Below are 27432 nucleotides of genomic sequence, written 5' to 3' on the forward strand. Positions count from 1 at the left end.
AAATTTAAAATTTGACTATTTCTCTGTCTAACTTTTTATTTGAAGAAGTTTCAAACTTCTAGAAAACCTGAGAGGCACCTGCATGGCTCAGTCAGTTAAGTGTCTGACTCGATTTCCATTCAGGTGGTGATCTCAGCCCCACATTAGTCTCCATGCTGACAGCACAGAGCCTGCCTGAGATTCTATCTCTCCCAATCTCTCTCTCTCTCTCTCTCTCTCTCTCTCTCTCTCTGCCCCTCCCCCACTCGTGCTTTTTTTTTTCTATTTCTCAAAATAAATAAACTTTAAAAAAAAATGAAAAGCTGAAAAAATAATATAACAGACACCCATAGATCCTTCATTAGATTTGCCAACTTTCAACTTTTTGCTACATTTTTTTGTTTCTCTGCCTCTAATCATAGCCCCCCCACACACTTGCATGTGCACACACACAAGAGTGTGTGTATATAAGCACACACATATTATTTACATACATACATATATTATTTTTTCATTTGTGAACTATCTGAAAAGATTTAGACATCATGACAATTTACTCCTTAATGCATCACTTAAGAGTAAAAATATGTTTCTACCTAACCATAATACCTCCATGACGCCTTGAAACATCAATAGTTTTTCCAAATTATGAAGTAATATCTAATCTATATTCATATTTCCACAATTGCCCTCAATATATACTCTTTTCTGTTTTTTAAATACAGCATTAAATAAAGTTCATTCACTCATTGCAGTTGGCTGTTTTGTTTCTTCAGTCTTTTTTTTTTTTTACCTAGAACAGTAATACCCACCATACCCTACCCCACTTTCTCTCTTGGCATTGAAAGTTTTCAAGTCCACGTCACTTGAAAACTTTCTGTTTGTTTTCAAATGTGCACAACTGTGCTTGATTTTACAGGCTTATGTTACACAATTATTATAGGTTTGCAGGAGTGCACATATCAGCAACTGTAACAAATTTTCATTTTTGCCTATTGGTTAATCAAAGCAAGTGGCTGGATCTCCAGTTGGGCACCAGATGTTTTTACTGAGGGAGGAAAAAAAAGCATTAAGAGCTTTTAAATCTTACACTATTGCTTTGATCATAGAAGAAATAATACTGACATTTCGTTCTCCAAAGTGTGTTGTGAGGGTTTTCCTTGATATTGACACAATATATTCTTCAATGAATCAGTTAGTATAGAACCAGTTTAAAAGACCTGAAAAGGGAGTGACAGCCAAGAAGGATATTTTGAAGTTTGAAATGATCCCTATATAAATAGAACGGATCAGCATAACTTTGGGATAAAATTAGCCGACAGTTTGTGGGCTCTCGCTTGTGCCTGTTTGCTTGGTGCTACTCTCCTGATAAATCACAACAAAGCTTCCAGAGGGAGAGGAAGGATGGAGGGCACCAACACCCCTGTCACTAAATCTGCAGCTGCCAAGATAGTTAAGAGAAATTTCCTTGAGGCTCTAAAGTCAAATGACTTCGGAAAATTGAAGGCCATTTTAATCCAAAGGCAAATAGATGTGGACACAGTTTTTGAAGTTGAAGATGAGAATATGGTTTTGGCATCTTATAAACAAGGTAAAAACTATAGGTGTGAGTGTCAAATCGATAGAAAACGGATTTGTTTTAAATGCAGTGTCAGTCACCCACTCTAAACCCAGTAGCTCTTGGGGTTTAAGTATGTATTTTAAAAATATTTCTGATTTAACCTTTTCTCTTTTTTAACTAGACACCATCATGGGTGGTATAAATATGTTTTTCTTTCTTTTCTTTTCTGTTCTGTTCCTTTTCTATCCTTGTGTCTGGAATTTGAAATCGTGAACAATTATATTTATTAATGTACTTTGCTTTTGTTTCTAACTTTTCTTCTGCCTGTAATGATATAGAATAAAGAAAACATCTCCAGATTATGGCTAAACAGATTGCTAAAATCTAATCCAGTGTGACTGCTAACTGTCTATTAATACAACCACTTAAAGATATATCATTTCTGTATCTATCTGGATGAAAAAGAGGATTTTGCCCCCATTTGGAGGGTTACTGAATAGGGAAGGCTCTGCCTTGAGGCACCTTTTTGGTCCTCAACATGTCAATGAGTTTTTAGTTCAGGCAAAAATCTGAAACCAGAAACACCAAAAAGTTAACTTTTTCTCCTTGGTTACAAGAATAGATCAAAATTGTAGATATTCTCCATACAGAATACCTGCCCTTTAAAGAACTAAGGATAACAAAAATGAGAACTGAATTTTTTTTTATCTGGGGATTTTCTGGAATCCACGCTTAGGAAATCAGAAATGAATTAGAAGCGTGCAGATTCTGATTTCCCAAATCAGCTAGTTAACGGGGGAACTTGAGGAGCGAGGCCATCTGGTGAGCAGACTCCACGCAAACACCACGTTCTCCATCACTTCTGTTTAAACAAAAGAGACGATAAGGTCAGCATTTGCGGAGAGATAGCAGTTCTTTTTTCAGTTGGAAAGTACTCTTCATTTGCATGCAAATCATCAGTGCCATCAATGTTCAGAAACAATGTTAATGGTATATGTTTTCACATTTATTTACCATACTCTGGTTGTTAGTTCTGAAGGAAGGGTATAATAGTGGAGGCCAGTTACTGTGTTTGTGACTCTTACTGAAGGGCTTTATCATACATTGACATTGCTATTTTAGCTAGAAGATAACAAAGAGGTCTGGTTGGTTTTTTGTTTTTTGTTTTGTTTTGTTTTGTTTTTTAAGTAGTTGATCGGGCTCTGTTAGAAAGAAGGAGTGTGTCCCATGTAATCAGATTACTTTCACCTTATGGATTTGTTCGGTGAAAGGCTGTCCGAATGCTAAATACATTTTTAAGGTATGTTTTAAGCTTATACTGGTGTTCATGTAAAATAACTGAGGTCCAAGTTGGCATGATTTATGTGACACTGAGCTGTAAAGACTGCCTTTTCCCATCTCCTAAACATGCCAAACTGCATGGATTGCCCAAGGTTCTGAGGTTGTGAGAAAGGGCATTTTAGGGCAGGTTCGAGGGAAGAAGGGTGTTGTTTCTTTTGCTTCCAATGGTGTCATCACCCCTGAATCAGAAGAAGATGCATTTTTAATCTTTTCTGTCAATATGACCCGACTCCCGTGGTCTTCATAGAGCTAAATATTCATTCATGCTAACAGGTGTTTTCATAGTGTTAGGACCGCAGAATATGCCTTTCAATTAGAGAAACAGCAAATTACACCCTCTGGGAAAGGAAAAAAGAAGAGTTTGATTCTTATGCATGCCAGATGAATGTATGCACAGAAACAATAGGATATGTGGTCATATCTTCAGGGTTTATACAGGAACTGTGTGTATGTGGGCATGAGCACACGTTTGTATGTATAGAAAATACATGTATGGGTATAAGAATCTATCTCTTCAATCTTAAACCCAGATTAAAGTCTTATCTTTCTTCAAAGCTTCTTCTAACTTTTTTTTTTCACACTTTCACATGTCTTCTAGCCTAATTATCAAACCTTTTAATATTTCAGTCAGGAATGGAAGTGATAAATAGAATCTTAGTTGCTAGCCAAGCAAAGTCGACCTAAGTGGCTGGATTAAACTTTGTGAGACTTTATTAAATCATAGCAGACTTTTTGGACATTGAATGCTATTGGATTGCTCTTCACTAGTTATTTTTTTCAAGCACTCTTGAAAGGCTCTGCACCAAGAAAAGTGTACAGCTCATAAGTGTACAGCATGATTAATTTTCACAAAATAAACAAACCTATACAGCCAGCATTAAGATGTGGAAACAGAAACACTACCTGTTTACTTTTAGTGTGGGAATCTTCAGGTTTTGGTTATTTTGTGGCTTATTAAGCAAGACAATGTTTCAAACCTATGAAAGATACCATGCTACCTTTAAATTTGCTTCTATGATTAATAATATAACCCACGTTCAATATTTCATTGTCCTGCAGCATATCAACAGGGGTACAATTTATCCCCAACCTTTTTTACTTCTTTTAGGACATACAGCATTTTTCATAGAATTTCAGAAAGCGACCACACTTTCCCCCCTGAGTATGGTATGTCTAAGCTAGTAGACAAGTCGGTTTATAATTTTTGGAAAGACAACTCAGAAATCTGTTGGCAAGGAAATCAACTTGGGGTCTAAACATTGCTTCCCCAAATCCACAATCCAATTGGCACACTAATGGAAGCAAATGTAAAAAGTGGATTTTGTGAGGAAGGCAGAACAAACCATCTGGAAATTCACTTCTGCTTCCTCATCTCTAGCAACAGAGAACAAAATCCCAGAGCTCAGGTTCAAGCTGTGGGGCCCGCCCAGACCGAGTACCTAAGAATGATTCTTAAAATTAGAGAGATCATGTTTTGCTTTTTTTTTTTTTTTAATTAAAAAAAATTTTTTTTTCAACGTTTATTTATTTTTGGGACAGAGAGAGACAGAGCATGAACGGGGAAGGGGCAGAGAGAGAGGGAGACACAGAATCGGAAGCAGGCTCCAGGCTCTGAGCCATCAGCCCAGAGCCTGACGCGGGGCTCGAACTCACGGACCGCGAGATCGTGACCTGGCTGAAGTCGGACGCTTAACCGACTGCGCCACCCAGGCGCCCCATGTTTTGCTTTTTAAAGTTATGTTAAACTTCACGATCAAATCTTCAAATAAAATCATGTTTTTATTAATTGGAAAAAAAAAACCCCAAAACATCTGCCTCACACTTTGTAAAGCAAACATTAAAAACATTCTGGTTGGCATTTGGGATAATTCCAGGAGCATAGCAGAGACATGTGTCTTTAAAGCAAAAACAGGCAAGCGAAATTCCTTCTACCAGACGACCGCTTTAAGATGGGAATGACGTGAAGAAACGTTAAATACACGCCCAACTTTTGAAGTGCCCCATACAAGGAGTTGCGAGGTCAAGGGTTTTCCGTGATACAAAGTTTCCTAGAGCCAAGCGCCCAGGATCCAGAGTGAAAGCAGGATCTGTAAGAAAACCCAGAGCTAATTCCTATTGGTTCTCACCAGTGTTCTCTGCCCTGGAAACGCCAACATCCATAAAGCTGTTTCCAAAGCTTTTTCCAAGTACATATTTCGATTCTCTTTCCGATGTATGAGCCTTGGCGCGTTAATGATACAGGCAGAATATCATACTTATCTCTTGGGTATGAAATTCCCTCGTCAGCAAGGTTAATCAGAGTCCTTTTATTAATCAGTGTAATGCACTCTAAGCACTTCATTTATGGCCCACAGCAGCAGCTACTTCAGTTGGTAGTCATATTTTTAATTAAAATAACCAATGAATGATTTCACAGGAAAACTTTCTGGCAGGTACTCTATCTACTTTACTAAGTCACAACTTCCTCCCAAGTATCTCAAAAGCTCTTATTTCCACTCTCTCTTTTTTTTTTTTATTTAAAAAAAAATTTTTTTTTAACATTTATTTTTGGGACAGAGAGAGACAGAGCATGAACGGGGGAGGGGCAGAGAGAGAGGGAGACACAGAATAGGAAACAGGCTCCAGGCTCTGAGCCATCAGCCCAGAGCCTGACACAGGGCTCAAACTCACGGACCGCAAGATCATGACCTGGCTGAAGTCGGTCACTTAACCGACTGTGCCACCCAGGCGCCCCTTCCACTCTCTTAATGAACAGACTCTTTATCACCTCATGTTCTTCTTTGCCAGAAATTCGCTCTCCTACTTTCCTATTACCATCTTAGGGTTCTTATCCCTCCCTGAACGTTCAAACGTTTCTCTTTTAAATTTTGCATTTCAAGCTGACTTTGTTTTTCTTTGCTGGGGGAGTTCTGAGATTTATCCTGAAAACATTAGCTATTAAAAAAATAGTCAAGAATTGTGCGTCAGTCTATAATCCTTCAGGACTGTGTAAATACATGGACACAGGCAGAGCAAATGTCTGCTAATCCCGACACGAGCAGTGTGTCCAAACTTTGGCTGTAATAACAGAGGCTTCTCATGTGTAGGGTTCTTTGAACTCAGGTAACATTATAGCTGATAACTGTTGCAGAACCCAGGAGTAGCTGAAAGTTTACCAGAGATGTATACATCCCTCCTAAACACAGAGCAGAATCGATTCCTTCTTCCAAAAACGGCCCAAACACTTTTCTCCTTACCATATTTCCTGAGCTGGGGGCTTTCCACTCGGCTACTCAGGCATCTCTCTTCGGTTTCACATTTAAAGTAAACACACACACACACACACACACACACACACACACGATTACTCTGCATATTTTTGTAGGGGTGAAACTTCTAAAATCCCTTTAGAACTTTTGCCTACAGGTGCTATTGGTTGAGAAGTGAAATGTGTGTAGCCGTCAGATCACCTGTGGCTATTTAAAGATTTGGGGGAGCCCGGGGTTTGAGTGGATCTGTCAGTACCAGTTATACAGGCGTGAGCCCTTTATGCTACTTAATCTTAGTCTTATTTGTAAAGTGGAGGCTTTGTCAGGACCTTCTCTAAATCCCCTGCATGCTGATAATCTACGATGTTATGAAGGGGAAATTATATAAACAGATTATGTGTCATGGTCTGGGGAAGGTGAAAAGTAACTGTAGATACTATAAATCCACATGGGCATGGCCTGTATTTGAGAGTCTCTGTGGGGTTTTTGCATAGGAGGGAGGATCTGTGGTCTCTTCTCTTCTCACTTAAACACTTGGCTCAAGAAGAGCTTAGAGCCATGGCTACACAGACTGCAGACCTGGGGCGGGGGGGGGGGGGGGGGGCGGAAGCGTGAGTGGCTCAGGTTACTGGGAGGCAGCAGCTTCCTCACCCTCCCACTTGGGGGCTCTGTGCCAGGTTCTGCTCCATTCCTGCACTTTGTGCCCATCTGAGCACACAGAGAGCAGGCTGGCATCTGCAGAGGTGAGCGTAGGGGGGGCTCTTTGAAAGATAAATGCTAAGAATCAATCACATGCTAGGTTCTGAAGCCCTGGGACAATTCCGCCCTGGAAAGAAGGCTGAGTATAAAAAATGATTATACCCAATTAGTTAACTGTATTTCTGTTATGCTGCTACTGTTGCTGGTTATATTTTAGAGGACAAATTCTGATGTCTTGGCATTTCAGTATCAACACAAGAATGTTAATAGGTGCTGCATCACCGTGGTTTTCGAGGATGGCTTTACTTCAGGTTTGGTCCTCAGAGAGGGTAGGTGTGATGGAAAGGACACTCTTGCTCCTTGGTACAAGGCGCCCCGTGACTGCAGCCCCATTTTAAGGTGTGAGTGTATGTGGGTGGCCTCTTGCTATGGGCTTTTCCTTTCTCTACAGGAGGCTTTCCTGCTATGCCGGGGGTTGAATTATCCAGAATCCACCCCCCTTTCCCCACACACATAGCATCACCAAAAAGTTCTGCAACATGGCTTCAAGATATTCTTCAGTATATCGGCCCTGATCTGTATCTGACAATCTGCCCCCTTCCTATTTCTCTATTCAGTTTCTACGGGCACCGCGACAGTGTCTTGTTGCCAACCACCTACACACGTTTCCATCTAGGAGAGGGGAGTTATAAGCACAAGTTCACCCAGGGGGTGGGCTGAATCCCAAAACCCAGCTGTCTCCGGGGCTGATTTACTGGTTAATGATTATGAGCAAAGGACATGCAGATGAAAGGGGCTGAGAGGCTAAGGATGACAGATTCATATAATAAATGGGCAGGATAGACTCTCTAGGTGCTACCGGGAATCTAGGAAGAATAAAAAAACATCAACAAGCAAATGCATTTCCATATCAGAGCTGTGGCATATTATAGATGCATTCAGGACCTTCTTTCCTTCCTCGTGATTTGTGAAGCAGGCTTGGCGCTAAACCTATTCTGCTTCCACAAAGACAAAGACAGATGGAAACGCTGCATTGCAGATATCCTGAGTCCATTAGCTTGGACTGAAGTGGGCGACTTACGGCTCTAGCAGGCTGAAAAAGTGGCAGTTTTCTCATCTGGAAAATGAAAGGCTTGGACTGGATAATCTTCCCTCCAGTGCTAACATTCGGTGTTTTCTTTGATTTCACATCAAAATGGTGTTTTCTTAATCAGCTCTCTACTGCTTCCTTTCCGAGATCATTTTTCTTCCCATTGCAGAAGCAGGCACGAGTTTCCAATCAGTTGGTGCACAGAGCTGCCAAATCTTTGCTGCTAATCAGCAGGCAAAACATACTCTGGTTTCCAGATCTGGAACCAGCTTCTTTCCAAGGCAGTTAGAAGAGACTAGCTTTGCAAATTGCTTGTTGAGGAGATTTGAGCATTACAATGACTGATTAGGTATTGGGTATTGTTGCGATTCATTCATGATCAAAAGCAGGTTGCATACCGTATAGCCTGAAAACTCTGCTCAGAACACAGATTCAATGTACATAGCTAAATAGAAATGCATAAATGGGTACATACACGTACACATGTAGTGTGAGTGCCTATTTGCACACACACACACACACATACACACACACACTACAGGCACAGGAATGACAATCCCACAGCCCCAGAGTACCTATGATACTAATTGTCTCTGGCAGTACCTGTGATACTAATTGTCTCTGCCAGAGAAAAGTCCATATCAACGAATAACTTCCCTTCTCAGCATCTGGAATCTCAAATTAGTATCTTAGCACTCAGTTCGATTAGTTGAATACAGATTCCTACATAAATTCAGATAATCCTAAGAGGGCCACACTTTAAAAAATCCTCAGTTCATTAGACTTTAGTATGAATTAACTTTGGATTTCCTTTTAAAGAGCAGATTTGGATAAGGGAAGAGCTGAGAGGGATGGGGAGCAAAATGGCCATAGAATTCTAATGGAATGAAAAGGGATTTGTGCATGTGTGTGTGTGTGTGTGTGTGTGTGTGTGTGTGTGTGTCTAGGTTGGAGAGTAGGCTACAGAAAAACAAACTTCAGGTTGGGTTCATTCATTATTGCATGATTAATTGATATTGTGTACATCCCTAAAAATGGCCTTTATTTATTTATTTATTTATTTATTTATTTATTTATTTTAAATGTTTATTTATTTTTGAGAGAGGCAGAGACAGAATGTGAGTGGGTTGGGGCAGAGAGAGAGGGAGGCACAGAATCTGAAGCAGGCTCCAGGCTCCGAGCTGTCAGCACAGAGTCCGATGTGGGGCTCCAACTCACGAGCTGTGAGATCATGACCTGAGCCAAAGTCGGATGCTCAACCGACTGGGCCACCCAGGCACCCCTATAAATGGCCTTTTAAACTAAATTATCTTTTCCCCTACAAACAGGGGGGCAATAGTTTATTTTAATTTTACTTATTTTTACAAATAGTTATACAAGCACAAACGTACGGAGTTTAAAAGCTCAAAGGGGGCATCCAAAGACACATAAATCTATGTCCTTGTCTCCTAGCCCCCAATTCTTGGAGGCCACCACTATAACCAGTTTCTTGTTCTAGGTGTTGATAAATATTTTCACATATGATAGCATATTAAGTGCACTGGTCAGCCCCTGCTTCTCTTGCTCAATAATATATCTTGAGATTTTTCCATATCCATTCCAAAGATATACCATTTTCCAGTATGCACAGAACTGCTCTCTTCTTTATAATAGCTGTATAGTATTCGATTATATGGGTGCACCATAATTTTTTAAACAATCTCCAAATATTGACGAGGATTGAGATTGTTTCCAGTTGTTAACCATTAAGAACTATGCTGTAGTGTGATGCCTATTCTTGTCCACAGGCCAGGTTATGACTCCTGAGAACTTTATACTTGTCACAAAGATTTCAGTACAGATGGTGTCCTTGGAAGTTGTGCAATACTGTGGCCCCTATAGGGCATTTCACACATGAGTGATTATACTTGTAGGATAAATACCCGGGAGTAGCATGTGTGTAATGTTTCTCACTTAAATGAGAGGATTTTGATTCCTGACCACCAGGCCCACTGGTAAACTGGTCATCATCCTCTGAGTGCCCTCCTGGTGCTCATTATTGGTGCTCAAAAGTAGTCACAATAGTCTAGATTTATTCTGACCTCATGTAACCAGTAAAAATTACCACTTTTACCTCTCTTGTTTTGGGCACTGCACTTTTATTAACGTATCTTAAGGTTGTATTAGCTTTTCGGCAGCTCCATCCTGCTGTTGGCTCCTTTTGAGAATACTGTCAACTCAAATCCCTAGGTCTTTTCTCAAATAGATTACCATTAAACCATATTCCGCTTACCTTGTACTTGCATGGTGGAATTTTATACCTTAAAAGCAAACTTCTGTTTTACCCATGTTAAAATATATTTTGTTGTTTCAGCCCTAGAGCTTCTTCTAAGCTGTTATGTCTACATCTTCACCCTGCCATCAATATTTTATCTTTCTGAAGCTATTTCCATTACCCACTCGTAGTGGGCTTAATGCCATGGCTCTATGTATTGACATTGAAAGAAGGTATATACAGTTAAGTTTGTTATAGCTTGTGAGACATGTGAGAGACAGAGAGACAGAGAGAGAGGGAGAGGGAGATGGGGAGAGAGAGAGAGAACATTTCCAACGACTAATGGGAAAAATTTATCTAAGCTCTCAGTTCTAGGAACAGCTATGCTTCTCCTGGGCAATTAATTTGTGTATAGCTTGTGGGCATGGTTAATTGTGCAATACATCATGTTTTCCTATTTATTTTGGCTGCTAGGAAGTTCAAGGCAAATTTGCAATGTGGTTCTAGTGTATAGGACACAGTTTATATTTTGTGTACCTATCTTACCCATTGATCACTTTTATTTTCCTACCTTATTTTTTCTCTTTGCCCTTGTTTTCTAGATGGTTAGAAAATCTGGTATTGTGTAAACTTTGTGAGTTGCCTTAAATTCTTCTTTGAAAGAGGAATTGTATAAACCAACAGGCAGGCAAATAAAAGCTTGGCGTGATAAATTTTTTAAAGACACCAACTACATTCATATTTTAGACTGACAACAACCAGTAAAGTAAGGTTAAAAAGTTAAAGCTTGTAACTAACAGCTTTGGAATCACTCAAGAACATGATTGGGGCTTAAAACAATAAGAGTCTCATGTAACTCACCACTTAAAATAAAATGCAATCATGTAAATGAGGTCTCAAACTCAAATGCCTTGAAGGGCCAAGAAGATAAAATAAATAAAAGAACAAGATAATGGAGAATAGTAGAAACAGAGAGACTCACGAGTGCCTGTTCCACTCAAGTACATCCAAGTATGCTTCTATTTGCAGACCCATCAGTTACTAGTTTACAACATCTGAATCACTCCCCCCAATTTTATAGATGTGACCAAAGTAAAAGACCTTGCAAAAATCCTCACAAAACAGAGAAAAATCCTAGGCCACGAAATGAAACTTTCTCCCTCTTCTTTTTCAGGTTATTGGCTGCCTAGTTATAAATTAAAGTCTTCCTGGGCAACAGGCCTGCATCTCTCTGTCTTGTTTGGTCATGTGGAGTGTCTTCTGGTGTTACTGGACCACAATGCTACAATCAACTGTAGACCCAATGGGAAAACCCCCCTTCATGTGGCTTGTGAAATGGCCAACTTGGATTGTGTTAAAATCCTCTGTGACCGTGGAGCAAAGCTGAATTGCTACTCCTTAAGTGGACACACAGCTTTACACTTCTGTACAACTCCTAGCTCCATTCTCTGTGCCAAGCAATTGGTTTGGAGAGGTAAGCCTTTCTGGGTGGCTGACGTTGTCATCCACTTCCACACCTAGGGTTTTGAAACTTAGTGATCTTTACCTACTTTAGGTAATGTAGTAGGCATCCCATTTATAAGCCTCATTCAGGGGGCCCTAAAACTGCATAAGTATGTATATATTTATATAACTATATGTGTTGGTCCAGGTTATTTAATGATGATCACATTGAAATCATTACTTTTTTCATTATAGGAGCCTTGTTAGTTTACACATTTATTTAACAAATATTTATTTAGTTCTCATGAGGTGTCAATTAATGTGTTAAGTAACTGAAAAAAATAGTTTCTGCCTTCAAGAAGCTATATTCTAGGAGCGCCTGGGTGGCTCAGTTGGTTAAGCGTGCAACTCTTGGTTTTGGCTCACGTCATGATCTCATGGTTCCTGAGTTCGAACCCCGCGTCAGGCTCCACACTGACAGTGCAGCGCCTTCTTGAGATTCTCTCTATCCCTCTCTCTCTGCCCCTCCCGTTTGCTCTCTATCTGTCTCTCTCTCTCAAAATAAATGAATAAACTTAAAAAAGGAAGAAATCATATTCTAATAGGGGAGAGAAATACTATCAAAATAAATTTGTAAATATATAATAATAAATTGGGAAAGGAGCAAAACAGGGTGTTATGGAAGAGAATGCCAAGAGTGAACTATTATAAAATGTATAAAGACTTCTCTAAAGATATGACATGTAAGCTGAAACTTTATGAACGAGAGGGAACTAGCCATTAAAAAAGAAGCCAAGAGGAAGAAGAGTCCAGGTACAAGGAACAGTATGTGCAAAGTTGCTAAGGGAGCAAAACAACTGAACTATTCAACAGATGGAAGAAGGCCAGTGTGCCCGTGGGTGTGGGGTGGGTGGGAGGGACAAGAGCGTTCTGGGAGTGCCACACGACGACACTGGTTATGTTAGATCATATACAGCTTGCTGAGGGCCAAGGTATGGGGTTTAGAAATGGAGCTACTGAAAAGTTTTAAGCATGGCAATGACATGGTTTAATTTTCACTTAAAATCATCATTCTGGAGTTATACAAGAATAGGGCTGGAGGAGCCCGAGTATGGAAACTGGGAGACCAGCAGCAAAGCGATTTTAACAGTGTAAGTGAGAAGGGATGGTGATTTGTATCAAGGGGCAAAGTTTGATAGGAAGATTAGAAGATGGGTTTGCAATATATTCTGGAAGCAGAGTCAGTGGCATTTGGAGATGGATTATATATGGATGAGGGGTAAAGGAAAAGGAAGTTTCAAGCATCCTTGCCAGATTTCTGGCTTTAGAAAATGGGTGGAGAGTGATGCCATTTTTAAAAAGTGTTTTTGATGTTTTCATTTATTTTTGAGAAAGAGAGAGAGAAAGAGAGATCAGGGGAAGGGCAGAGAAAGAGGGAGGCAGAGAATCAAAAGTGGGCTCTGAACTGACAGCAGAGAGACCAATGCAGGCAGGGCTTGAACTCACCAACTGTGAGATCATGACCTGAGCCAAAGTTGGACGTTTAACTGATGGAGCCACCCGGGTGCCCCATAATGCCATTTTTCTAAGATGGAGAGAATTGAGGAAGAAGCATATATGTGGAAAAGATCATTAAATTAGTTTTTTAAAAATCATGTTTATAGAGCTATAATTTACACACAGTAAAGTTCGGTATTTTTGAGAAACACATAGTCATGAAACCATCATCACAGTCATTTCAAAAAGTTCCCTGATACCCTTTGCAATTAATCACCTCACTTTATCCCCACCTCCAGCAGCCACTGATCTAGTTTCTGTCCCTAAAATTTTGTCTTTTTCAAAATGTTATATAAATTAAATTACACAATATGGAGCCTTTCAGGTCTGTTTTTACCTACTTAGCATAATGCATTTAAGATTCAGCCGTGTGGTTGCATTAGCCAGTATATTGAATCTTTTATTGTTGAGTTGTATTCCTTGTATGGGTGCAACACAATTAATCTGGTCCCCAGTAGAGGGACATTTGGATTGTTTCTAGTTTTTGGCAATTTTGGGAAAAAAAGGCTGATATAAACATTTGCCTACAGATTCTTATATGGGAACGTTCTCATTTCTCTTGGGTAAGTACTGAGGCGTGGGATGATGGATTGTAATAAATTTACAAGAAAACTGCTAACCCGTTTTTCAAAGGAGTTGTACGTTTTGCATTCTCACCGGCAACGTATGAGTACAGTTGCTCTCCAGCCTTGCCAGAACTTGGTAATGTCAGATTAAAAGAAAAATTTATTTTAGTAAATTGAATAGGTATATAAAGTATCTCATTATGGTTTTAATTAAAATTCCCTTAATGACCAAGGATGTTGAGTATGTTTTCAGGTATTTTTTTTGCCAGCTGTGTATTCACTTTGGTGAAATGTCTGTTCATATCTTTTGCTCCCTCTCCCCTTCATGAAAATGGGTTGTTCGTTTTCTTATTATTGATTTGTGAGAGTTCTTTATATATTCTGGATACTAGCCCTTTATCAGATATGTGGTTTGCAAATATTTTTATTCATTCTTTGACTTTTCATTCTTTCTGTCTTTAGAAGAGCAAAAGTATTTAATTTTAATAAATTCAATTTATCACTTTTTACCTGTTATGATTTATGCTTTGAGTGTCCTACCTAAGAAATCTTTGACTAATCTGAGTAATAAAGATTTTCTTCTATGTTTCCTTCTAAAGATTTTATAATTTTAGGTCTCAATTTTAGGTGTTTGGCTTATTTTGAGTTAATTTTTGTATATAGTATAAAGTACAGGTTGAGGCTCATCTTCTTTATATATGGATGAATTATCTTATATATACAACTGCTTCAATATCTTTTACTGAAAAGACTATTTTTTCACCTTTGAGATGCCTTGGTATCTTTGTCAAAGATCAAGTGGCCAGAAATGTATGAATCCATTGATCTATATATTTTTTGCTGATGTTTCACTCAATTGCTGTAGTTTTATATTAAGTCTCAAAATCAGATTAGTTTCCCCAGATCAGTTTTAAACATGAGAAGTTTCAGATTTCTTTTAGACCTCAAAGTGAATGAGTCAAGGCTGCACTTGACATAAACGTATGGATTTCAGAAGAGAGTTCTGGACTAAAGCTGTAAGTTTAGGAATTGTTGGCCTATAGATTGTATTTGAAGCCAAAGAAATCAATGAAATCACTTGGATGAAAGGTGTGGAAAAACAAAAGAGAAGCGAGGACCAAGCCCCGATACATTCTTACATTTAGATACTAGCAGGAGGGAGAGAGGCCAATAAATGAGAGTGAAATGGATTGGTAAGTGAAGTAGGAGGAAACCCAGGAGCATTTTTGGCATCATAGGGATTAAGAAAGAGGCAGGTTGAAGAAGGAGGAGGTGGTCAGCTGTATCAATGGCTACTTGAGAGACTCGATTCATCAGATGTTCATTAGATTAGGTGACAGAGTTATCACTGACAAAAGAAGTTTGGGGGAAATGGTGGGTGTAGAAACCATATTAGAATGGTATAAGGTGTGAATGAGAGGTCAGAAACTAAGGATGGCACGTATAGACGACTGTTAAAAAAATGTCTGGCTGCACATGTATGCGTAAGAGTAGCATGATTGCTGAAGGGGGCTAGGGGACATAAGAGAGTGTTATCTGTAGTTGGAGATAAAAGGAAATATTTGTGTGCTGAAGGAAATGGTTTGCAGAAAGCAAACAGTTAAAAATGCATGAGACAGAATAACTGGAAGGTTCAAATCTTTGAGGTTGAGATGGGGTGAAATCCAGAGACTGTGAGACACATCCCCATGTTTAACAGATGGTCTAAAGTAAAAGATGTCTTTGAAGAGTGTTCATTGACATGGTGGTGGTGAGATGAAGGAGTTCGTGTCTGGTATGAACTTATACAATTAATGTGTGAGGCAAAGTCATCAGGCAAAAATGAGAGCAGAAAGGGTGGACATTGTGATGAGAATAGGAAGGTATGGAGGTGTCATGAGGGAAAGAATGGGGAAACAAGTTTAAAGATGCCATGGTCTTCTCAACCTGTGAGTATTTGGTGGGAAGGAAAATCAGTCCAACTTATTCTCCTTCTTGCCTTCCCTGAGAGGAAAGGTCCAGTGCAGAGATGCATGGAGAGGGGGCAGGTGTCCATCAGGGCTTAGCCACCTATGGCACGCGGCCATTACCACCGTTCACATTTATTTATACGTTGATGGCTTTCAGATTTAGTTTTTATTTTAATTTATATTTTAATTCACTAATTTAAAATTTTAAGGTTGTCCTTTTAAAAATTTTTAGGAAGTTAAGAAATTGTATCATTTGTTGAATTACTGACTTTTTATATTGCTGCCTTTTCATGTGACTTCATCAACCACAGACTGACAGAAAGCTGCCAAGGCTTTCACTCCCCAGAGCTGTAATCAGAGGGAGCCTCATTCACAGAGCAAGGGTTTTTTGCCCATCTCCTTTATCCCTATTGACATAGGGAGACCACCTGGAGATGAGAAGGAGTAAAGGGGTATGGAGAGACCAAGCAATGCTCACTCCCTGTAGGCTGACACTAATGAACGAGGCTAATAACAATCAAAGAGGAAGAGTGGAAGTCAATTAAAGATCTACTTACTCTTAGATCCATGGCATCAAAGGCCAAAGCCATAAAGGAAAGATGAATTAGAGAAAGCAAAAATATTCAATGTCCGAGTGGCAAACAAATTATAGCATTAAAAGGCTGTCATAAAGCGGGGGAAAAAATATTTGAGACTGTGTAGACAAAGGCCCTATTTATATCCTTAACATAGAAAGAAAGCTTTTTGGTTTGTTTGCTTTTAGAAAGAAATCTTAAAAATTAAAGTAAGGAGATTAACAACGAAGAACGAGAGAGAAAAAGAGAACAAAAGACCAAGGTATTTCAGGAAATAAAACCCAAGTATATGAACAACAAATAAAGATAGCATAATGATCACCTGCCTTGGTTATCTGTAAAATGTTAATTAAAATGGCAGGTGCTTTTGTTGTCATTTATTACATTTAACAAAGATACAAATGATGACAGTATATCTGTTGATACACACAGGGACGTGCTCTCACACACCCTTCGTGGGATGCGGATGGGTATCGTCCGGAGGGCAATGTCATAAGCTTGAAACCTTTTGTAACTCAGAAATTCCCCCTCTGGGATTTAGGGCTAATTTTGTACCTTTTGGCTGAGATAGGCTGTCATTTCTGTGGGGCCTCCAATTCAAATTCCAGGTATTAGCTCTAAAGAGGGCTATATACTGACTCAAAGAGATAACTGATGAGAAAGAAAGAAGACATTTAGCATGTAACAGAATTGTGCTTGGTCATGCAATCTGTAGTACACTAGAAATTAAGAGACTTTCTCCTGATTCTACAAGAGTCTTCAAAATATTGTAGTTATGTTATGTTTTCTTTTGTATTTTTGCATCAGAAGCTTTGACTTGTTAAGGAATACGTTTAAAACATACAATTTAAAATATATATCCTGACATTTTTCATTTTTAAATATATTTAGAGTCACAAAATATTTGCCCAATTTATTTTTGTCCTCAGAGATTTACTTATGTTACTGAAAAACTGAAGAATGTTTGCATATAAATAAAATTTTAAAATTTTAAAATAAAATAAAATTGGGGCGCCTGGGTGGCGCAGTCGGTTAAGCGTCCGACTTCAGCCAGGTCACGATCTCGCGGTCCGTGAGTTCGAGCCCCACGTCGGGCTCTGGGCTGATGGCTCAGAGCCTGGAGCCTGTTTCCGATTCTGTGTCTCCCTCTCTCTCTGCCCCTCCCCCGTTCATGCTCTGTCTCTCTCTGTCCCAAAAATAAATAAACGTTGAAAAAAAAATTAAAATAAAATAAAATTTTCAAGCTGTGTTACTTCCATATCATATAGGCATTAAAAATTATGTTGTAAAAAAATGTTTGTTGACATGGAAAATGTTTTAAAAAAAAGTTTAGAGGAGAGTATGAACTGCATAAACTTATTTTTCTAAAAAGTATATATGATCATGCATCTCAGAGTCACACCTCGTATCATAGCTAATGTTTAGCTGTAGCTAACTAAGCAACTTCAAAAAAGTCAATGTGTTGTTCTAGATCCTTACTCTTAGGATAATATGTGTTTTTTTTTTTTTTAAGTGTGGTACCTGGTAAATATATCAAAAGCAAAACAAACTGTGAATCAGATAATTGGGGCAAATTCTACCCATTTTATGGATGCAGAAATAGGAAGAAAGGGTAAGGGCTTACAGTAGATATCTTAGTCTGGAAACACTAGAAGACCGTGAGCATCTTACATTCTCTCTTTTGCATTTTTATGTCTTCAGCCTCTGGACAATGCTTGGCACATAGGAAGTACTCAATAAATGGTCTCTGACTGATCTGGGAATGGCTCCAGGCGCCTTGAGTGCATGGATGGGAACGACTGCCATCTAATAAATGGAAACTGTTATGTTCATGGTTAATGAAATGCGGTTGTTGGTCAGTTTCACCCTCTCTCGGGGGATAGTTAAGGGATGAATTTTCTCCCTCTTGGATTATGTCCTAGGCACTTTGAGGAGAAGTCACATACATCACCTCGTGGCTGGACACAGGGAATTGAGACAGCACACAGACAAGGGAAGCAAGTTAGGCTAACATTAAACTGCGGACCAGAGAAGTCCATTAGAGGAAGAACCAATGCCATGGCAACTGAAAACCAATGTAATTTCATTTGCTATTTAATGGACTCTTTGTAGAAAAAAAGTGCTCTTTGTGGAAAAGGCTAATTGAGGCCAAAAAATTGCATGCAATTTTCGCTTAAAGGATTTTCCCCTATTTTTTCAGCATTGCAGAGCCTGCTTTGTCCCCATGCTGGATTTTGTCTGCTATTTTTCTGTTTGCCTTTCTACTTAATGCCCCCCATCTTCTGGCCTTTGTTTCCTTTGGTATTAGTATAATAGTGCTCATCAGCTGAGAGGGCTTATTTACCTCAGTGAAAATGTCCTCTCTGTGAATCCTGCATTTCCCTACGAATAAAGAGAGTCAGGTCAAGTTCAGCTGGCTGAATAGCAGCATATTATTTCTACCTATTCCCATTCGTAAGAGGAAAATGAAAGCTGCTTGCTTTACTCTGCATGAAGCAAATCCTGACAGTTGGAGGAAAATTTGTTACTGCAGGAAAGCCATAAAAATTCAAATGTTTCCTACCAGAATGTAGCATGAGGCCAATGTAAAGGAGACCGTGCCTTTTAAAAGCCCATCCCCTGTTACTGGGTGTGACAATGACACGTTACCCACATGTTAGGAAACTCCCTGTCCAATGATGAGAACATATAGCAAGGCGAGAGTGTCACTGGACTTACCTTTAGTCAAGAAGCAGGTATGCTGGCTGGACAGGCACCCCCTGCCCAGTCTGTCACCCTCTGTGTCTTTCTGGCTCTTCAATGATACGTCATAATAGCACAGATATGACCATCCCAGTCCTTTGCAAACAGCTTTGGGGGTTTTTGCCCCATCTGCTATATGGCTAGTACCACCTGTATAATATGAATTTAATATTTTTTTCAAACTGACATTACTTATTAAATCCAATTTTAAAAGAAACTTTGTATCACCACAAAAATTGATTTGTCACTATAAAAAATAGGGCAAGCTCCCTGGCCATTCATAGAACATAACAGTAACAGTAAATAATGGGCAATGAAATTCTTGACCTCCATCTGCCCAGAGACCTTCTTCTCTCAGATGGCAAAGAATGACTCAAAAGCCTCATCTCTGGCTGTTGTTTTTCCTAGAAGCAGTGTCTCCAGTGATTCAGCTCTGAATGAGTGAACTTGAAATTTATTTCCAGGCCATGTCTCCCACCCAGGCAGGTATTCCAGCCCAGTAAATAACGTCCCATGTAAGATTACAACACACCGTCGGAGACCCTGCCTTCAGCAGTGCTTTCTGAAGTTGATGGTCTATTTGGCGGTGAATTTTAGAAGCATCCCCTTTAAAACCAGGAGTGAAACAAGCCTACCGCTCTCACCAGTTATGTCCTGGAGGTCCTTGCCGGCACAAAGAGAAAACAAAAAGAAATAAGATGTACGAAGATGGGAAAGCAGGAAGCAAAACTGCTATTATTTCACACAATGTGTTTGTCAACAACAACAACAAAGAAAAGCTAAGGTCAAATGATTAGAATTTGTCATGGAGTTCAGCAGAGGTACTGCATTTGCGATCAATATGCAAAAATCAATTGTATTGTATATACCAGAACCAAGTGGCAAGAAATCATCACGTAAGAAAAGATATATTTACATATATCGTGAAAACTTTAAGCGACCTAGAAAATATAGTCAACAAAAGGGTGGAAAAAATATAAAAATTGAATGAACGACATTAAGAAGATACCACGTGCAAGGTTCATGATGAAAACTGTAGTTCTTGATGACTCCCACCTAAGTGGTAGCCACTTTCCCTCCTTTTGCCTGATTAGTTTGATGTTTATCTCCATATTGTTAAATAAATACCATTTATTTATGCATAAAATCGAAAAGAATAAGTAGCAACATGAGCAGTTTCTGATAATCTATTTATTTATCATAACGGAAGATGAGGATCTGGCTGTTTTTCTACATCGACTCCCCAATCCAAGTACCTTTCCTATCTTCCATACTCACAATATGATGATATTACAACCATGAGGTTTGTAGTAAACTTACGGTAACTTCTTCTTTGTATACTTCATTTTCCCTGGTGTTAATTGTTTCTTTTTTCTTTTTTTTTTTTTTTTTTGGTTTTCTGTAGATCATCACCATTTTAACCCCAAACTTTTTGCCAATACTTTTCATCTTTTCTGAAAAATTTTCAATTCAACAAGTATATGGTCAGTTTCATTTTCTTAGAAAAAAAATCCCTTCTAGAACCTTCAGACTTGCTCCAACTGCTGCCCTCCTAGGACCTCTATTCCCCATCACCCTAAAGATTCCCTTTGCCTCTCACTCATGTTCAATTTCCTGTTCCCTGGATCCTGAGTGTTTCCATATCTTGGTGTGTTGCCTGTTTTGCTTGAGTACCTCCTCTAGTAGATTTCTGGGAAGGGGAGCAAGAGACTACACAAGCCCCAGAATGCATTTATCCTACTGTCATGTGGCATAGAATTCTAGACTGATAATCATTTTCCTTTAGAATAATGAAGACATTTCTCCATTTCCTCCCAGTTTCCAGGACTGCTGCTGAAAAGTTAGAAACCATTTTATTTCTTCATCGTTTATATGTGACTTATTATCTCCTGTCTGGAGGTTTTAGAATTTTCTTTTTCTCTTCAGCTTTCTAAAATTCCACGATGATCTGCCTTGTTGTGTTTATTTTCATCCACTGTACTGGGTCTTTTCAACCCCAAAAACTGTATGTTTCTAAGTTCTGAGAAATATTCCTGAGTTCTTTTCTTCTGTTTTCTGTATGCCCTGTCTCTTGAATTGCTGTTAGTTAGATACTGGACTTCCTACACTGTTTCTCTATTGTCTTATCTTGTCTCTCCTCTTTTATATTTCTTTATCTTTATCCTTTCCTTCCTGGCAAATTTACTTCAGAGTATTTTTCTCTGTTTTTTAAAATTGCTTCTATCTACCCTATTAAAGGCTTTCCTTAAGTTTTTATAATCTTTAGCTGTCTGCTGATAGTTAAGATGGAGTGACTACAAACTCAGTGTATGAGTAAGCTTAATTAATTATTAGCTTTGCTATGTGGGATCTGGCTGAACCTTTTATTTGAGAAATCTCTTACATAGTATCTTTGGATCTTTTTTCTTAGGTTGGTCAGATTCTCAAACAAACAAACAAACAAATAAACAAACAAACAAAAACCCAAAATGCCTCTGCCTGGTTTCTTCTTGGGTTAAGGCTTAGTTGTCATTTTTCTAGGTGCTGAGTTGGGGCACAAGGCTGGGAATGATTAAGGAGTATGCCTGTGGTCTAGAATGTTCTGCCCTCTCCTCTTGGCTGAGCTAACTTCTAGCACATAAAGCCTTAGTTCAGACATCAATTCCAAGGATCATTCTTCCTGAATTCCCTTAAATGAGATTAGGCCCCTATGTCATTCTGAATTCTCATAGCACATAGTTTTCCTTTGTGCAACTTACATTTTGTTTAATTCTTTGATTAGTATCTGTTTTCCTCACCAATCTATGTTTCATGAGAGCAGAGTTTTGCTCCGCATAGCCCAGTGAATAGTCCATATTGGTTGCTGATTGTGGGGTATTCATTGGATATTTAGTTAAATATAGGTACTATAACTAAGGAGGAGAGTGGGGTTGAACCAGAGCAATCCTGTCGCTATTACTGGCAAGATGACTCTGGGTTTATGGTCCATTACATTCCTAACTTCTTTTCCTACATTGAAGACAGTACGAAGAAGGGAGAATGCAGAAGTGTCACAGACTATCGAGAAATCTAGTCAGTTGAGAATTAAAAAGTTTACATTGAATTTAATGACATGGAGGGACTTGGAGATTGTAACATCAGTTGAGTCATGGATGCAGAAATCACAGTGGAGGGGACTGATAACTAAAAAAGTTGTCTAAGAGTATGAACAAACCTTCTAAAGAAGAGTATTTGTGGAGAGAAGATAACAGAAACCTGAGCATTTGAAAAACCAATGGCAAAATCCCCTAGGGGGGCAGACATTGAAGACATAGGAGAGAGGAGGGATGATTTATGGTGTGAGGAATCTGAGAAGTTCAGGAAATGAGTTCTAGAACCATGTAGAAGGATTGACTCTAGAGAGGAGAGCATCTTTCCAATGTAGCTGAATGGCAAAAAAAGGGGAGAAGATGAGAGTTGATATGTGTAGTAGGAAGGTGTTAAGAAGTTTCCATCTGCAAGGTATTTTTTATGTAAAATAGGAGGCAAGCAGATCTGAGAGTGGAGGCAGAGAGGAAAGCGTTAAAGAACCGAGGAGTGCCTGGGTGCCCAGTTGGTTTGAGTGTTGGACTCTTGATTTCAGGTCAGGTCATGATCACACAGTTTGTGAGATGGAGCCATGTATCAGGCTCTGTGCTGGCAGCACGGAGCCTGCTTGGGACTCTCTCTCTCTCCTTTTCTCTCTCTCTGGCCCTACGCAGCTCACGTGTGCTCTCTCTCTCTCTCTCTCTCTCTCTCAAAGTAAATAAATTAATTAAAAAAAAAAGAATCAAGGAAGTGGAAAATGTCTGAAACAATCATTATGAAGAACAGTACAATAAATTAAGCACAGAAAGAGAATCTTTGGATTGCTGAGCAGTCTTGAGGATGCAGTTGAGTGTTGTGTGTGAGTTCAAGGTGGTACCCAGTCTGGTTCAGTTGGTACCTCACCTGTAGTGTGATTTTTGCTACACAGCTCTCAGCTGCTCGGGTGCAGGCACCGAGACAGTGGATAATTGGGTTCATTCATTGCATCAGGTGGGTTCTTGGAAGGATTGGAAGGGGTTTAAGGTCTTGGCAAAAGAGTTATTGAAATGATGGAATATGGAAGTCAACTGGGTAGGGAGAGGAGGAAAGTAAGGAACATGTACGGGACAAAGAGGTCACAGAGAGGGGTTCTAACAGAACCAAGATACCAAGATGAGCAGCTATGGTCAAAAAATCAAATGTGGGAATTCATGTTGTCTGGAGACTGATCAGTTCAAACTAATTAATAACTGAGTCCAAGTATGAGAGTGGGTGGGAGTCACTAGGTCAGAGAAGAGGACTAAGTCAGTGAGGAAAACGAGATCCAGAGTTTGAGACGCCAGGGCATTGGGTGGTCATCCATGTGGCTGTTAAAATCACCCAGAATTTGAGTGGCAAAGGATAATGTGAATCAGTCAGCCAAATCTTCAGAAACTGATGGGGAGATAAATGTATTCAGGAAGGAGGGGAGGTGGTATAGATGAAAAAGCGGAGCCCTAAAGAAGCTGAGATGTTCCTTTCATTTTTATTTATTTTTTTTTTTCGAGAGAATTAAGGAGTAATTGGAAGCAGCAATGGGGAGTCAGACATATGAAAAAGAACACCCAGCTATATACTGCAGGCCAGAGTTAAGCATCCTGCATCTTTTCTTTGAGCTTGGAACAGGGCAAAGCTAGTTTGGTTGCCATGGTGACCAACGCCATGTCTCCGGGCTCATTAATCCTGTGTTCCAAACTAAGCACTTAGCGATAGCTTCTGAATAAATGCAACAAAGCTCTGCATACTGAAAAGGGCACATTCATGTTAAGCAGGGGAAAAAGGTTTTCAATTTCATTCATTAAACTTGAGTAAATAATTTAATATCTTTGTGCGTCAGTCCTCCTAGCTAATGAATAAGAATAAATGCTTAATGGAAAATCTAGCCTAATAAAGTTAACAGCATCAGCTTTACATATAAAGGAAATTGATGTTGCTGGTATATATGCATATGAAGGGGAAAATGGAAGGGAAAATAACATATATTAAGCATCTACGGTGTGGCATGTCAGGTACTTTAAAGTAAAATGTCTCATTTAATCCTTGCAACAACCATGTGAGGTGCATACCACTCCTTTCATTTTGCAGATGTGGAATCAGAAACTCAGAGAGGTTAAATAAGGCCCTGGTTCACAAAATCGGTAGGATTCAGGCAGGCCCAGTTCTGCCTGGTTTGGGTCCGTGAGGCTCCCACTATGCCTTGCTGAAAATTGTGTACAGCTTATCTTTCTGTAACATTTGGCTAATTAAAAAATTAGGAGAAAAGTTTGTCCTAAGGTGTCATTGCCTATATAAAAGAGAAGTGTAAATGCTGTATCAGAATCCCATTAGCTTGAAAACATTCACTACCATTAGATGGGTTTAAAGGCGTTTCTTGAAAAGAAATTGAGAAGACAGCTGGCTATATTAGAAGTGTGTTTAATTAAAAGATGTGAAGAACTGTCAATGCTTCTTCCAAAATGAGTCCCTCCAGAGCAATTGTTTATGCCCACTTTGCATTTCCTGGTGCGTGGAAGGCTTGAAGTTGCAAGGCAGACCCTCAACACAGAAGATGCTTTTTGCCTTCTAGGTCTAATGACTTTATTTGTTTTTGTTTGTTTTTTGTTTTTTTGGTTTTTTTTTTTTTTTTTTTTGGATTTGCTCCAGCAAAGATGTAGATAAAATGATTGAAAAAGATATATTAAAAATCCATGAATTCATTTTCTTTAAAATTAAACTCTTTAATTAAAAGCAACACTGATCAATTTCTAATTTCTGCCCCTAATAATGTGATATAGCAAGGTTTAAAATAAATAGAAACAACTTGGTGCAAGTTAAATATCCTTGTCACTAACCTTAGCTGTTAGTTCTTTTTTTCCTCCAAATTCTAATTGCTTAGTTTCACCTATATGACTATCCCAGGCCTATTTTTTAAAATTCGGGGTGCTTATTGCTTCCCCAGATGACTCCCCAGTGCTTCTTTAGGGGGAAAGTGTGAATTCCAGCCTTCTCTCCCCTGTCAGTATTAAAGGTTTCTTGACTGGTTCTCTCTACTTTTAACTCCTATCAAAGGCCATATGTGACTTGCATTGTGAGTTTTCAGTCTGGGTATGTTATCTTTGTTTTATAACTAGAAGCATCTGACACTAGAAATTGAAGGATAAAATTTTCATGGGCCTGCACTGCTTTATTATTATTATTTTTTTATATCAGCACGTCTCTAATTTGTTTCTTACTCAGAGGAGGCTGGATAAGATTATCTCCCGAACGTTTTAAACACCACTTAGTTAAGGATATCAGATTTATAAACAGAAATGTAAGTGTTTTCTTTGTAATCTCCAAAAGTAATAACTAACGGAACATAATCTAAACCGTTTTAGAAGGAGACTCAAGGGCCCAGATTGGGAGGTAAAATGGTTAAATCAAACAAGGATCTGGGGATCCCAGCTCAGTTTTCTATTTAGCTAACCAAGAAAACACACAAATATGACGAATGGCAAAAAGCATCAGAATTGGGAGCTAAGAATCAAGCGTATACCACCTTCTTGAAGAAGTTTCTACTGATTAGAAAGTTAATCAGAACAGAGTGGATCTTTTCTGAGATAAAACATCCCCCCTGGTAGGCAGAAGGAGGTATTAGCCAGCTTAATTGAGAGCCACAGAGGGCTCCATACTTTTGGGGAAGCTCCTACAGCATCTTTTGCTTTCATTTACTTGCAGCCTTAGAAGTCCCAGCAGCCCTCAGAAGCACTCTTCAATTAAGAGGGCCACACCAACCCAAAAGCAGGGTGGCAAGGGCAGAAAGTAAATTCACTTCTTGCAAGCAACGTTGAATTAACTGGGTGGGGGCAAGAGGAAAGGACTGAATAAGAGCCCCAAGGAAAAGTCGGCCTGGAGTCAATAATTTAATAATAATAATAATAACAATAATCATAATAATAACCGGATATGGCATTTCTATTGCCATAATCCTCACAGTTATTCTATGCGGTTAAGCTATTATCCCATTTACAGATGAAAACACTGAGCTTTAGACAAATTGCTTAACGGTAAGAGCAGGTTTTGAAGATAGAATGACCTCAATGCAATGCGCTTGCTCTCTCCACTAGGTGGTGCTGCCTTCCCTTTGCTACTTAACAATCCTTGCCAGTAATGTAAGTCTTGGGACTGTGCTGTTGGCCTTATCTTGTAATCCGTCTCCACTGCAGACCGGACATGTCAATCAGTAAACCTGCCACTCGCTCAGCCCCTTGTAGAACTGTCTTGTACACAGCCCTGATGAAGCGGCTTAGATTGTTAAGTTACGTAACGCTGGATCCTTCCCCACCATAGACGATAAAACCAGGATGGTGGTATTCAATCCAAGGGGCTCAAATACAGCTCCATATGAAAAGATGCATTCAAGTATAGTGCTTAACGAAGTAAGTATTGGGATCAACTTTCCTTGTTTCAAATCTTGATAGCCCTCCATTTATTCTCTACAAGTGAGGGCAAGAATTAAGCTCTTGGAATCTCAACCTTCATGTAATAAATGGGGATGTTGACAATAATCTAAGCTGATTCTAGAGAACTCAAACAAGGCTTGTGAATTTTCATATGTGACTCTTTCCCCACCTCTTACCTTTGTGTTGTCTAGAAATGCATTTCCCAAAGTGCATTGATTCTGGGACTTTTAATTACAAAAGGACGGTATTATAAAAGGACAGTTCCTTGGTCAAATAGTTTGGGAAAACACATGTTAAATTAGACAGAGATCCTCATCTGAGGATTTTGCAGAATCTTTCATACGGTAATGTGAATTGTGCATATACAAAGGTACAGAGATCTACAAATTTATTTAACCACAGAGTCCTTGTTTTTAATGCATCTCACAGTGCTAATATGCCACACAATAGACTTGTGCTATTATGTGTCACAATGCTGACACAAAAGAGTGAAATTGGGACTTTTAACCAGAAGCAAGAACTGAACTCAGCCCTGAATACATCAGTCTTCCCTCCAGTGTCTGATCTGAGGGCAAATTCTATCTCACTATAGTAGGCAGAAGATGTCCACATCCTAATCCCTGGAATCTATGAATATGCTACCTTACATTGCAAAAGGGATTTTGCAGATGTGATTGAATTAAGGACCTTGACATGAGAGGCTGATTTTGGATTATCCATCTCCTTAAAATTGGAGAACGTTTTTTGGCTGTGGTCAGAAGAAATGGGACTATGGAAGGAAGGTTCTGCCCTGTGAAAAAGACTACACCCTCCACCATCGGCTTTGAAGATGAAGAAAGGAGGCCATGAGCTAAGTAATGTGGATGGCCTCTAGAAGTTGAGAACTGTAAGGAAACAGATTCTCCTAGAAACTCCAAAAGGAACACAGTCTCACTGATACCTGA

At 39.2% G+C, this 27432-nt stretch overlaps 1 protein-coding gene across 1 annotated transcript in view; it reads left to right on the plus strand.

Annotated features, from left to right (window-relative positions):
* The first annotated feature begins 1296 nt into the window (after positions 1-1296).
* ASB4 (ankyrin repeat and SOCS box containing 4) overlaps positions 1297-27432 on the plus strand; it is a 56731-nt gene continuing 30595 nt past the window's right edge. The window contains exons 1-2 of the mRNA XM_003982777.6: positions 1297-1570; positions 11347-11646. Of these exons, the coding sequence (XP_003982826.1) occupies positions 1384-1570; positions 11347-11646 (487 nt within the window). The 5' untranslated portion in view covers positions 1297-1383. The remainder of the gene's footprint in view (positions 1571-11346; positions 11647-27432) is intronic.

This window comes from Felis catus, chromosome A2 (genome assembly GCF_018350175.1).
Source record: "Felis catus isolate Fca126 chromosome A2, F.catus_Fca126_mat1.0, whole genome shotgun sequence".
NCBI classification, from domain to species: domain Eukaryota; kingdom Metazoa; phylum Chordata; class Mammalia; order Carnivora; family Felidae; genus Felis; species Felis catus.